The sequence below is a fragment of the Syngnathus scovelli genome, chromosome 9, assembly GCF_024217435.2.
Source record: "Syngnathus scovelli strain Florida chromosome 9, RoL_Ssco_1.2, whole genome shotgun sequence".
Classification (NCBI taxonomy): domain Eukaryota; kingdom Metazoa; phylum Chordata; class Actinopteri; order Syngnathiformes; family Syngnathidae; genus Syngnathus; species Syngnathus scovelli.
Window position 1 is genome coordinate 12,858,683 of NC_090855.1, and position 13,401 is coordinate 12,872,083.

Below are 13,401 nucleotides of genomic sequence, written 5' to 3' on the forward strand. Positions count from 1 at the left end.
GTGTGTAACGTTTGCGTGTGACATCCTGGAACACGCAACCACCCGACAAATGCTCGTCTTGAGTCCTACTAAAAACAATGTAGTGCGGCTATCACGTCAGCATTCTTGGCTTCATTTTACCTCACTACGTTTGACTTAATTTTATTTACATCACCTGGCGCGACATGGTAAACATCATAGTGTAGTTATGTTAGGTTAGCATTTTAACTCCATGTTATGCCAAAGAGTGTCTGATAACCACGCTACGTTAGTCATTTTAGCTCGGCCAGGCCGTTTCCGAGCTCCAAATTGGCCAAAGTGACCTCAGACTCGAGCCGAGATGCACTCGACGGAGTCAGTGATTGGTTTCATATGTGCCGCCAGGTGCACTGATTGAACCTGCTATTTAAAAAGGACTCTGTGCGTTCAGGCTTGCTGTTTGTTGCGTGAGTTGTGTGGGTAATCAATTTGTCTCCATAATTGCTTAGGTGTGTTTGTTTCTATATACCGTATTTGCCGGTGTACAGGTCGACTCGGTGTATAAGTCGACCCCCTAAAATTCGACGGAAATTTACGATTTTATGATATATCCTTTGAATAAGTCGAGCTCAATTGTTGCATTATATTAAACTTCAAAATTCAATATGCGAAATTTATTGACGAAATGTGTTCAAATTCCGGGAGGCCGTGCGCATGCGGCTGTTTATAAGCACCGCGGAGGAGATCGCGGAGCCTCATTCGACTTCCAGCGGCCGGCGAGCTCGCGCACGCCGCCCGGCACCAACGGGAGGCCGGAAATAGCTCCAAGCCGAGCGGATCGGCACTTTATAAGCACCGCGGAGGAGATCGCGGAGCCTCATTCGACTTCCAGCGGCCGGCGAGCTCGCGCACCCGCCCAGCACATCCGGGAGGCCGTGCGCACGCGCCAAGTGGCCAAAAATAGCTCCCGCCGAGCGGATCGGCTGTTTATAAGCACCGCGGAGGAGATCGCGGAGCCTCATTCGACTTCCAGCGGCCGGCGAGCTCGCGCACCCGCCCGGCACATCCGGGAGGCCGTGCGCACGCGCCAAGTGGCCGAAAATAGCCCCCGCTGAGCGGATCGGCTGTTTATAAGCACCGCGGAGGAGATCGCTGAGCCTTATTCGACTTCCAGCGGGCCGCGCACTCGCGCACGCCGCCCGGTTCAAATTTTCTAAGTGCAACGCACAATGAGATGCATGAGAAACGGCCTTGGTTACCATCACATTTGAAGCGATGAATACGAAGTTAAATTTTATGACTCGGTGTATAAGTCGAGGTGGATTTTTTTCGGTCGATTTTGGATCCAAAAAGGTCGACCAATACACCGGCAAATACGGTAGTACTTTTTGTCAGTATACATTCACCTTGTTATGGTGAGAAAACGTTCTTAACACAATAAAGCATTTGAGCCTAATGATGGCAAAATGAAGCTTAAGACATGAAACATTTCAGAAAAATTTGTCAAAAAGTGGTGAGTCCTTTCTTGAGACACTATGTGCTCGTTAGGGATACAAATTTCCAGAAATTGTTTGAAAATCTTTGATAGCCAAAATGAGAATGGGCTGTCAACAGCCGTACTGGAGGGATTGCTTTTATGGCAGATAATCGTTCCCTATGCTCATCTCGAATCAAAATGCTTCTCTTTGTGCTCATCCGTAAACAGATGCACACGGCTTCACATAAGCAACTCAGTCACAGGCCATTCCATTCTAACAATGGAAAATTTCTCAGCCTTTTTGTCTGTTTTTGATGCCTTTAGAATGTCACAAGTTATTATTACTGACAAAATTTCATGACAGTTTTGTTCCTTTATTTCAGCTTTTTCCCATGTTATTGAGCTTGTGAGAAATTTGGGGATAAAAATAAAGACATTGTGGAAGTTGCTTTAAAGGCGTAGAAAACAAGCTGAAAATGTGAATCTCGTTCGAAGTCTTGGGCTATTCAGGCAATTACTAAATCTCTTAGGCACAAAAATAAGCTATACAAAAAAATTCATCACTAATCCTTCATCTATGAATCATGATAAGTACAAACAATATAGAAACAAACTTAACCATGTGATCAGAGCTGCAAAAAAGAATCATTATGCCAATGAAATGGTCAAAAACAGCAAGAACATGAAAGCCTTGTGGTCTACGATCAAGGAAATCCTGAATAAAAAGAAATCATCCAATCCATTTCCCTCTGAGTTCATAGTACATGACAAGCCTTTATCACAGGGGTCACCAACCTTTCTTAAACCGAGAGCTGCTTCCTGGGTACTGATTAAGGCAAAGGGCTACCAGTTTGACACAGACTTCTGAAATAGTCAATTTGCTCAATTTGGCTTTCACTATGTGTTATTATTGTAATTTCCAGTTCACATGTAAGTGTGATTTTAACAAGAATAGCAAAAATACAGTCAAACATTGGCTTTTGACCATAATCCGTTCCAGAAGGCGGTTCGAGAAGCGAATCGGTCAAATTCCGAATCTATTTTTCCCATTACAAATAATGGAAAATTTTTAAATCCGTTTCAAGACAAAAAAACCACGCCTTTTTTAAGCATTTTTTCATTTGCGCATATTTGTCCGATCGCGCAACTGCAGCGCACCGCCGAACGCGCAACCGTAGCGTGTCGCCCACCGCGCAACTGCACCGCGCTGGTCGCATTATTGTGACAGAGCCGTCGCTGAAATTTAGAAAAGTCCTGATGTACTTTCCAAAATTTAAGTGGACCTCACTGCGCAGGGAGCTTAATTTGGTCCAATCGCGCAACCACAGGGCGCCGGACGCTCACTGTCGCATTGCTTTAAGAGCGTCTTTGTGTTTTGGGATGGCTTTACTTCTCCCACTTGCTTTCTTTGGAGGAATGATTAGGGGTTAATATAATCCTCAAAGTAACAAAAATACAATAACAACGGAGTCGGTCGGCATCCGGGCCACGCGGTCGGGTGTTCTCGGGTCCTCTCGGCTCATCTCGCAAGGTTCGACCTCCGAATTTTGTTCGACAACCGAAGCAAAAAAAAATCTCAAATTTTTTGCTCGAATTCCAATTTGTTCGAGAACCAGGACGTTCGAAAACCGAGGTCTGACTGTAAAATAAATAGATGCAGATACTGCAGGCGACTCATGCGGTCCTCACGGGCGACCTGGTGCCCGCGGGCACCGTGTTTGTGACCCCTGCTCCAGACCATAATGCACTTGCAAAAAAGGGAGACCAACAATACCATTGATATCTTTATTACTTTATTTAGAATCTAAATGACTCCTTGTGATTGTGAAATGATTGTACGAAATAGGTCCTATAATAGCCTTGGAAACAGTGCTGCCAGTCTCTTCATGTGATTGCCCAGCCCCTCCCATGTAGTCCTGGGCTGCTTCCTCACCTTTATAAGGTGAACATGTTTAGCTTCTTCCAATTTCTAATAATTGTTTCCACAGTTGATCTTTTTTCACCAAGCTGCTTGGCAATTCGCCTGTAGCCCCTTTAAGATTTGTGCAGGTTTACAATCTTGTCTCTGGTGTGTTAACAGCTCTTTGGTCTTACTCATGTTGTACTTGAAGTCTAAAGGGAAATGTGCTTTCGGGAGTTTGCAAACATATTTTTTAAGGTTGTGTTAAACTTATAATCATATTAATATCTAGTATTGGAGTGCTCGTGTGGATTGGTGGGGGCCGAAGAATGTGCAGGCAAACTGCATGAACTTGTTTTCTTCGAAGTGTTGTGGAATAGGCCCGGATAGGGAGTACCGGAGGAGACCACCTCAAGGTCGGTGAGGAACGAGAACAACAGCACGTCTATGAGACCGGGCTTCGAGGGGAAAACCCAACCGCCTGACCTCAGCGACACCTGGACGGGGAGGAGATGGCCATCGACCAATCATTTCACAATATTTTGCATGCTTTAATATTCATATTGTGTTTCTTTAAAACTGGGCAACCCGGAAGAATGTGTCGTCTTTTGGTGGTCACAAAAACGCATGAGTTTTAGTGTGAGGGACCCGGGACCCAGGCCTGTATTAGTGCGCTTTGTCAGGAATAAATAATTGGTAAATTTGGTCTAATTGATCTACTGGTCTTCTCTTTGACAGAACGAACTCGCAAAATTGAGTGTTGATCGCAATTTGGAGTCAGATCAATAACTAGAATCCGTAACCTAACAAGTCTTACTGATTATGTGGGTTGGGCAGGTGTCTTTCTGCAGCTTCCGACCTCAAAGAGGTCCTTCTAATTTAAAATAATAAGTGGGGTGTATTCACAGAGGTCAAATTGGACTCATTTTTGTTCTGCGCCAAACAATCCACCCATCTATGATGTCACAGAAAATTCCGTTTCCTGTTCCATATTGCTTTCCTCTTGTGGTGACATTATGAAAAGACGAAAAGTAAGCGATTGAAAAAGCAAAGCACCGAACGTTGTGCGTGAAAGGCGAAAACAGCATCGGACCTAAAGCAGAAAATGTTCAGCCAGTTTGCACTTGAAATGATCAAACTACATAAAAGCACCACTGTTACAAAAGACTGAGCACCAAAAAACGTTGAGCAGACATTATTTATTTTTTCAAAGCGGATGATTCACAGTCTGACATTGACTGGACAGCTGCCCTTAAAATCTTTAAAAATGGACGCGTCAATGTCGGCCACCAGTATCTTCACGCCGCTCCTGTACGGGAGAAACTCAAACAGGACGCGGATGCGGTGGTTGGGAGCCAAGTTGGGAAGGCTGAAGAGACAAAAGAACAAGAAGAAAAATTCCACAGTTACGATAGTGTTACTTAGTTGTTATACTTTTGTTTCCAGTTTCAAGCAAGGGTCCTTGCAAATGTTAAACCGTAGGGCCCTAGCAGAGCTCTTTCTCATGAGATTCGTTACTTGTATTTCAACTCCTGTCGCATGAGTCCGCTTCCTGACAGGGTCAGGGTCATGCCCGTAAGGGTCTCCGGCAGGGGGTTCATGAAGATCACCTCTCCCTTCGCCAACTGGAGCTGCCGGACAAAACCAGTCACCTGCCACACACGCAAATCAAGTTCTTGGATAAATATTATGACCCCGAAGGACAATTGAAGAAATTCGCAACACGTTAACACTGATGACACACCACCGAGTGACATGCGCCGATGTCATGGTCCACATTCGTGTCGTCCAGTGACAAAAGAGACAGAACGTGCACAAAGGCAGGACTCGCAACTGAACCCAAAGCCAGAGACGGGAGGGGGTGATACGTGCTGACTGAGTCCAGAACAAGGCCCAATTTTACAAGAGCAAAGCCGCATCATTCTATTTTTTTTAAGTCACAATATTACAATTAGTCGGCTCCCAAATAAAAGTTGTAAATATTATGCCAGTAAAGTTGAGTTGATCTTGAGGGGGAAAAAAAAAATAAACCGTCATGGTAAATACAATATTTTCACCATTATGCTTTTGGGTGATCCACAATGAGAATTACTGGACTTAAAACAGAAACCAAAGTCGGAGAAAGAAGCAATACATGCTGGCTTGATCGAAGTCTCTTATAGGGTGTTAAAAGCGGACCTGTGGAGAGCCCACATCCAGGTCTTGAGGGGCATCATGTAAAGTTGGGTCAATCTCAGGTCTTCCCATTTTTGTTTCTGCTCTTGTAGTTGGTGGCCCTCCCTACCGTTGAACCCACGTTGGAACGGTTGACGTCATAAGTTGATTAAAAATATGTATATAAAAAGATTTGCATCCATCCAATTGGCGCTTCACTCAATAGCAGGTGTGGGGCCCTGCCGATGACATGACGTCATCCGTCCCGACACAACGCTGCGCGTTCAACGGTAGAGAGGGGCAGCATTGAGACAAATGCAAGAGCAGATACCAAAAATTGAGCCAACTTTACAAACCTGCGCCCTTCCCCCCTCTCCACAGGGGCATTTTTTGAAAGTGCGCCCAAAAGGCAAGTTTGCTGTGGTGGACTTACAGAGACCAGGACGGGGGGGTCACGCAGTATCACATCATCTTCTGCCAGGTACTTTTTGTCAGGATGCTGCTTGTCCGTCACCACGGCTGACACCTTCAAGCTATCGGCGCGCAACATGTGCTTGTAGTACGAACGCACGGGGATCACGATGGGCACCGACAGCTCTGTGACATTTGACAAAAAAAAACAATTATCTCTAGGTCATGTTGACAAAAAACACGACAACGCTTCACATTGTGACACAACTTGTTGCAAATTCTTTCTTTTGAACCCCTACCACTGTAACATGTCTCAAAATCTTAGGCCAAATTTACAAATGACACGGAGGTCGCACGTTGAGACCTTTTCTTGCAGATAGGACTTGATGCGGTCGCTCAGAAACTAAAACAAGAAGGTGACGCTTTGAAGAGTTTGACCTCGGAACGGTTGCAGCGTCTCCTCCTTGTCTTCAGACTGGATGGTGGCGACAAAGGTGCCGTTGTAGTGCATCCCGTCCACGCTGATGCGGATGTTGAGCTTCCGTTCCACTCTGCTCTTGCTGCTCAGCATCAGCTTCAGCCGCACATCCTTGCCATACTCCGGTTCCGACATCTACCGCCGCGACGACAACGGAACATCAAGTGACAGCTGAATCGTATTGTAATATCGTTTCTTGAATAAAGGACAGGCTCCAGCATGCGCGCGACCCTCGTGAAGAGAAGCAGCTCAGAAAAGTTTTGTGAATCACTACTTGTACAATTTCATTAGTAAAGAAGAGGAAGAAAAAAAATTGCCAAGGGATGGGCGAATACGGAAAACCGTGTTTTGCTATAGTGGTGTTACTTTAAGGTACATGAGGTATCGGTATGGCAGAGTACCTAAAGAGCCAATTGTGCTATCAGTAGTGGTGTCGAGCATCCTAAATTTTGGCCAAGGTGTATGAGTTTGTGAGGCCACGATGACAAAGTACCAGCAGGTCTGGAATTCCCACGCTAAGACACTGAGCGAGGCGCCCACAATTCCTTAGTAGGGTGGAGTAGGAGTAGTTGCATTGACAAAGAAAAATAACTAAAGCCCTAACTTGCCTCCTGAAAGGCAACGGCATAAGGACAAACCTCAACAAAGCGTATGATGAGCTGTGGTGCGGGGCCCCCATCAGGCTGCCCCACCTCCTCGCCGATGGCGTAATGGAACACGGCACGCTCCGCTTCTGAGCCTGAAACACGCCGGCATGTTTGTGAATGTGTGTGTGTTTGTGTGCGTGCAGGATACTCACCTTCCCTGTGCTTGTAGGAGCTGGTGATGTCCAGACGCTTGTCGTAGCCCACTGCCTTGGTGGAGATACTCTTACCAACTCGCTTGGTGTCCGAGGTTAGCTTCACATCGGTGCCGTCGGCCTTGGTCTGAAGACGCACAATTACGCGAGTGGGTCACGACTGAAATTTCAATTCAATTGCTGTTTTGCCCTCACCAGCCAGTCGACGCAGTCTGCGTTGACCTCCGCAAAGACAAAGGGCACATCGTACGAGATCTCTATCTCGCCGTTCAAGATGGCCTCCAAGGAGGAGGGGCCGCACTGGTACAAGCCTGAGCCAAAGAAAAGCAGAGAGCATTTGTTTTTTTTCCACTACAGGTTGTCCAAATCTTCTGATTTCAGGCTCTCAAAAGTCATCATTCTTTGATTTCTCAAGTCCTTCAAGAAAGCAGACTGATTCATGCTTTGTGCTTCATCATTTGCGCAGAGGACAACGTAAGGGAGAATCATGCGGAGGAAGGTATGCAGGACAACATTGAGGACTGCACGGTGGACAATGTGGAGGTCTGACCATCACTGGACTCCTGCGGCGTGGCATCCAGAACCTGCCAGCCGTCATATTTGCCATTGGCCTTCAGGTCAGGGCGCTTCATCCACGATTCAACCCAGACGTGATAATTCCTGACGTAACGACATACTTTTAGGACACGTGCGCACACACAAAAAAAAAAAAAACCGGAAAAAACAACAAACATGCACACCACTCACACACACACAATCAATGCTCAACCGCACACACACGTGCACACACGCACACACACAACACAAGCCCACACTAACCAGATACTGTCGTTAGACTCTTTGTGCGGGGCCCCCTCGTCGGCGTGGTAGACGTCGATGGTAAGGCTGGCATCGGTGTCGTGGGCCGACATGAAGTTGGAGACCACACGCGTGGGAATGCCCAGCAGACGCAAGACTGAAGGCAAACACAAACAGAACTTTCGGAGGACGCCGCCGGGCTAGCTACCAGCGACGGCAGCGACACACGAAAGAGCTGGGTCTTCGGCAAGCGGTGACATTACCTGAACAAATGACGCCGGCAAAGACCCAGCACTGGCCATACTTGACCGACCGGTAGTTGTTATTCTTCCACGCAGTAAGAATGTCATGGCTACCGCTCCAGTGGGAGGGCGAAAAGCCGCCCTCAAAGGAATCTGACCAGTTGCCCATCAGGACCCCGTATTCGTCCGGACTGTTGATCTAGCCGTGTGAGAGCGCCGCGCTGGTTCAACACATGCGCTCCTTCTCTCCGCTACCCGTCTGACACCTACCACAGCGCTGAGCACGCGGCCCACGTAGCTCGGGTCGCCACGGGAGGCCAGGTCACTGCCGGGGTCATTTTTGTAGTTGACGTTTTTGTCCAGGACACTGAGGCAAATATCCACCATGTCGTCTTCAAACTGCAAGGGAAGCGAAAAAGTGCATGACCCGATGAGACTCTCTGCAGTCACTGCAAAGGTCAAGTAAGTTGGAATAACTGCAAGTCATATCCCGGCATGGGACCTAAGGTGCGGTTTTCATAGGTAAAGTCATAGAACATTCATATGATAGTTATTCCTAAGAAATGTCAGCGTAGCGTATCCTTCTCACTTTGATTACTTTTGGTGAAATGCTCTTGGATTTGTCTGGGGCTTGTGGCTCAGGCAGTAGAGTGGGTCGTTTAGTAACCGGAGGGTTGGCGGTTCGATTCTAGCTCTGTCACAGTCACATGTCGTTGTGTCCTTGGGCAAGACACTTCACACACCTTGCCTCCAGGTCGCCATTGTAAATGAGAAAGTGTTCTCAATTGGCTTACCTGGTAAAACATTGAAGGAAAAAAAAATAAAAAATCGAGGAGCGCTCCGCTCTGCCTTGCTCGTTTGCCTACTGATGGGTCAGCGCCTTGCTCAGGGGCAATAGCGGTTTTTAACATGGGCAAACTGGGCGGGCTGCCCAGGTCGTCAGTTCTTTTGTCACCCCCCAAAAAATTGCACCGCAAAGCGGTTTTAACACTGTTTATCACTGTGTAGGGAATTCGCAATTTAGCGCCCCCTTCAGGCAATCTAATGCCCACTTCAGCTGCAGACCGGGTGCTTGCTAAAACTTGTGCACAGAAACTGAGTGACAAGGGGAAATGCCAGGGAAGGGGACGCATGTGGAACAGTTCACCTGTGAAGATAAGTGGTAATGAAAAGGGGCATTTCAAATGTAAACACTGCATACATGAAATCATGATTACGATTAAAATTCCCCAAATACCTTTGTGGGAAGGTAGGTGGAAAACTAAACTGGGAGTAAGTGTAAGTACTAAATAGGATACATTAGATTGACCAAAGACTAATCAATGAGTCGTACCTTGCCTATATTTAATAGTGTCCCAACAGTAATTGTATCAGTATGCGCGTGTGCATTTGACATACCTGTCCAAAGTCCCATTTGAGAGCGGTTATGTAATCTGAACTTCCTCTGTAAATGAGTCCATGTTCATTCAACACATATTCTTTTCTCTCCTGCTCATCAGGCAAAAACACAGAGTCTCCTAAATGGACAAAACACAAAGCAAAAAATGAGACACGAAACACTACATATACACACTACTGCGTACACTGCAAAGCTTTTTCCGCTAGCCTAAATACGATCAAATTTTTTTGGGGTCCAGTCGGATTACAGCTCCAGCGTGACGGAGACAACTTCATCTTTTTAAAATTGTGTGGCCATACAGCTTATATTCAAGCGTGCTGTATAGTCAGGAAATTGCTGCAGTTCTATAGCGTTTCTCACATGAAAGTGGTGGATTACATTTTTCTGCACTGAAGATCCACATTCCATATGCACCACTGTACGCTACACACGGGAAGGAAGTGGCTGTCGAGGAATGTACCTAAGAACCAGGGATTGAAGAGCAGTGCGAGCGTGGCGAGTGTCTTGTCCTCCCCCCACAGGGTGGCCTTCAAAGTGTACCAGCCGACAGGGGCATCGGCGGGGGCCGTGATCAGCACCGGTAGGCTGTCGGTCGAGCGGCTCACGTCCGCCCTGGCCGTCCAGGCGCCTTTGGCCAAATCCCGGCGACCGATTGGGTCCGGTATGCCGAAGCGACACGAGGTGCCCTTCTCTTCCGAAGCGTGACTTCCTGTTGGATCGATTGACATTTTGGTGTGCATAATTTTGTTGTTGTTGAACTAAGCTGTAAGCGCTTTTAACTATTGTTACAATAATGCACGCCCCCGAATTTGTTTCATTTTTGTAGGTTAATTTGCTCTCGGCTGATTATTTGACATTTCAAATGAATGCTTGCAATCAAATAACAAAACAATAGACACTTATTCAAATCTGTCAAATTGATAGATTTTCAGATTGAATTTCAGTGAGGTCAGGGATAGCGGTACACTGGGGCGAGCGGAGCCCCAGTCAGGAATCTGAGTATCCCGAGTAAAGTTTCTGTAGAATTGTATTTAAATACATGGTTCTGTAGAATTGTATTTAAATACATATGGAAATTATTTTCTAGAATTGATCCAATTATATGGAAATGCCACAAATGTGAAAACAAGAAACTACATAAATGTATTGGCATTTTTTTTCTTTGGGAGGAGCCCCAACTGAGGAGCCAGTGAGCAAGCACTTACCCCCAGTGGAGGCATTGAGGACGAGAGAATCGAGACCCTGCTTGAAAGGCTTGGCCAAGGTCAAGGTGATCTTGAAGGCCTGTCCCCTGCGGACGGTCAGCGGATCTTCGGGAAGTTCATTGGTGTGGTGCTCGCTGTGGTTGAGCTTGGCGTGCAAGTCCACGCCCTTGAAAACTGACACGCACCACAGCAACAAAAAGAAAAGTTAGTTCCTGTTACCTCAAGTGGAAATCTTTAATTCCACTCGGTATTTTGTTTTTTTTCTTTTAATTAGCAGGGACAATATGCCTGTACTGGAGAAAACAAAAATATCTAGTGTATTGAAGTGATGCCTTGACATTGTTCTGTGACCACATTGGTAATCCTAACGCGCAAGTCATCACTGAAACGGGCGGGAGTGCCATTGATCTTCCTCTCGAAAGCTCTTCCACACAATAGAGGTCATCAAATGGTGTCAAAGCACTCATTTTGTCCACAACTCACTTTGATAAAGTGAACTTCCTTGGCACCAAGCTGCCAGAAAATAGTGACAGAAGAATGCTTTTGTGGAAAGGACGTTCTCAACTCATTTCAACTCCTTTAGCCCAAGATATCAGAAGATAGCTACCAAAACACTGCTTTTCCCTTCACACACACACGCACACACTCATATGTGGGAATCAAACCCATGATGCCTCCACACAAGACAGGCGAGTGGTACACCATAAGCGACCCCCGCTTTTCCCTGCACTATAGCGTAGCTGCGTTTTTGCGTTATCTGGACCCCCAAACGAACGAGTGACCTGGCCTTTGAGTCAACTCCTCACTGAGATAATAGGTATAAAAAAAAGCTAAGGCAAAAAAAAGCATTGAGCAAGGAATTCGAGGAGGCATTATTATTTTTTAGTCTGTCATTTAAGAATGTTTACGTTAAATTAAGATAACATTTTGAATGAAGAACACAATAACTTCCCACAAAATTAGTACTGTACAGTTGGGTTAATAAAGTCCCAAAAAAAGTCAGAGTTATAATTCCACCAATGCCATCAAAGTTGCACATTAAAATAAGAGTCTCATGAAAAAAGATGCAAGTTATATTGAACCCTAAGACAATGCAAAGTTAAACAGACTTCACAGCAAGTGGTCATCAAGGTGCTAAAAGTGGATTACGGGCGATCTTGACTTGCAATGATTTGGGGGAACAAAAATTAGTTGGACGATATTTTGACTCACCTGAATTGTCAAAGCTCATCTTTGCACGTTGCAGTGGTCTTGGCGGCCGCTCGCTGCTGGCTTCTGACTACTTTGAGTTCAGGAAGTATCTGCGAAGTCTGTCAGCGCTTTATCAAGTAGCGTGAGCCTGTTAGTCAGGTTTAAAACACATTCTGCTTCTGCACATGCCTTCATATCACTTTGGGAGGTAATTTGCAAATGTAGTTGCTCACATCACATCCGCCCCTCCCACCAGATGAGAATGTCCACTGGAGTGATCACAATATTTTGTGAAGTTTCCAACATCAATTTATTTAGCTGACAAAGAGACTCTGCAAATTTCAGGAGACCTGAGAATCTCAAGAGCTGTGTAGCAGCTGATAACGATTGATCTCTTCCACTCTGTTGTCCATCCAGAGTTGAAATGGGACGAACGCAAGCACACAAAAACACACACACAAACCCGAAAATAATACACAAGCATAACTCCCAGGCACAGACACACATGCACACACTAGCTGTCCAGCCAAAGGAGATCTTTGGCTTTTTGCAGGTTGTGGTCCACAGCCTGGTCCAAGAACTGAAGCCAGGTCAGCTCGGCTTCACCACAGATGTGACTGGACCTGGTTTGGGGGAGACAGACAGGAAGACGACAGCTCGACAAAGCTGAATTCTGTTTGCGGGCAAAACTTGTGAGATGGATGGAGCCAGAAGCATCTGGCAGTGTTCCCAAACACACCCAAATATCTGCTTATTTCTTCACACCTGTGCACAGTCCCCTTGGCTGACTTCTTACCAGGCCTGGGCCTGCATTCATGCATCAGTGCCAGTCAACTCAAAGCAGACCTCAAACAGGTTCTGCTAGTTGGGTAACTCAAGTGAACCTAATTTCCTACCCCAGCTGTCGCGAGAGTAAGCCGCCCTCTATGCTCCAGACCCCCCTGGCAATCAACTGAAATCCACAAAATAGAAAAACCCGAGGCACGCTTTGATGGCACTTGTTTTTTCCAAGGCCTTCAAACTACAACAAACATTGAGGGCGATTACTCCTGACGCTGCTCCATCAGAAGGTTAATGAGGAAGCAGTGTGAAGCGCTGGGAGTGCCATTCCCAATTACCGTTTCAACAGAGTGAGCAAGAGAAGACGATTGCACTGGGGTCCAGCACGCCCACAACCCCCGTGGGGAAAAGCGGTTCAGAAAATAGATGGATGGATGTTTGTGTGCGTGTGTGTGTGTGGGGGGGGGGGCGTGTTGTAGTCTTTAATTACAACTTGTCGTGTGAAAACGAGAAACCTATCTTGCGAAAAGCATTTTTCTTCTTCACTTGGGTGCCGCTGCCAAGCTTGGGTGTTGTTGCATTCCAAACAATAGTAAATATAACCTTCCC

General features: G+C 46.2%; 1 protein-coding gene across 1 annotated transcript; it reads right to left on the reverse strand.

Moving 5' to 3' along the window:
* Nucleotides 1-4,519: 4,519 nt before the first annotated feature.
* On the reverse strand, nucleotides 4,520-12,720 carry LOC125975679 (protein-glutamine gamma-glutamyltransferase E). Its single transcript, XM_049731549.1, has 15 exons — nucleotides 12,034-12,720; nucleotides 10,822-10,995; nucleotides 10,077-10,325; nucleotides 9,616-9,734; nucleotides 8,488-8,616; nucleotides 8,239-8,416; nucleotides 7,997-8,132; nucleotides 7,728-7,837; nucleotides 7,373-7,488; nucleotides 7,178-7,304; nucleotides 7,017-7,117; nucleotides 6,339-6,513; nucleotides 5,923-6,086; nucleotides 4,854-4,987; nucleotides 4,520-4,704 (listed from the first exon to the last, which is right to left on the reverse strand). The coding sequence occupies exons 1-15, from the start codon at nucleotides 12,050-12,052 to the stop codon at nucleotides 4,557-4,559; spliced, it is 2,079 nt and encodes a 692-aa protein (XP_049587506.1). The 5' UTR covers nucleotides 12,053-12,720; the 3' UTR covers nucleotides 4,520-4,556.
* Between the last annotated feature and the right edge of the window lie 681 nt (nucleotides 12,721-13,401).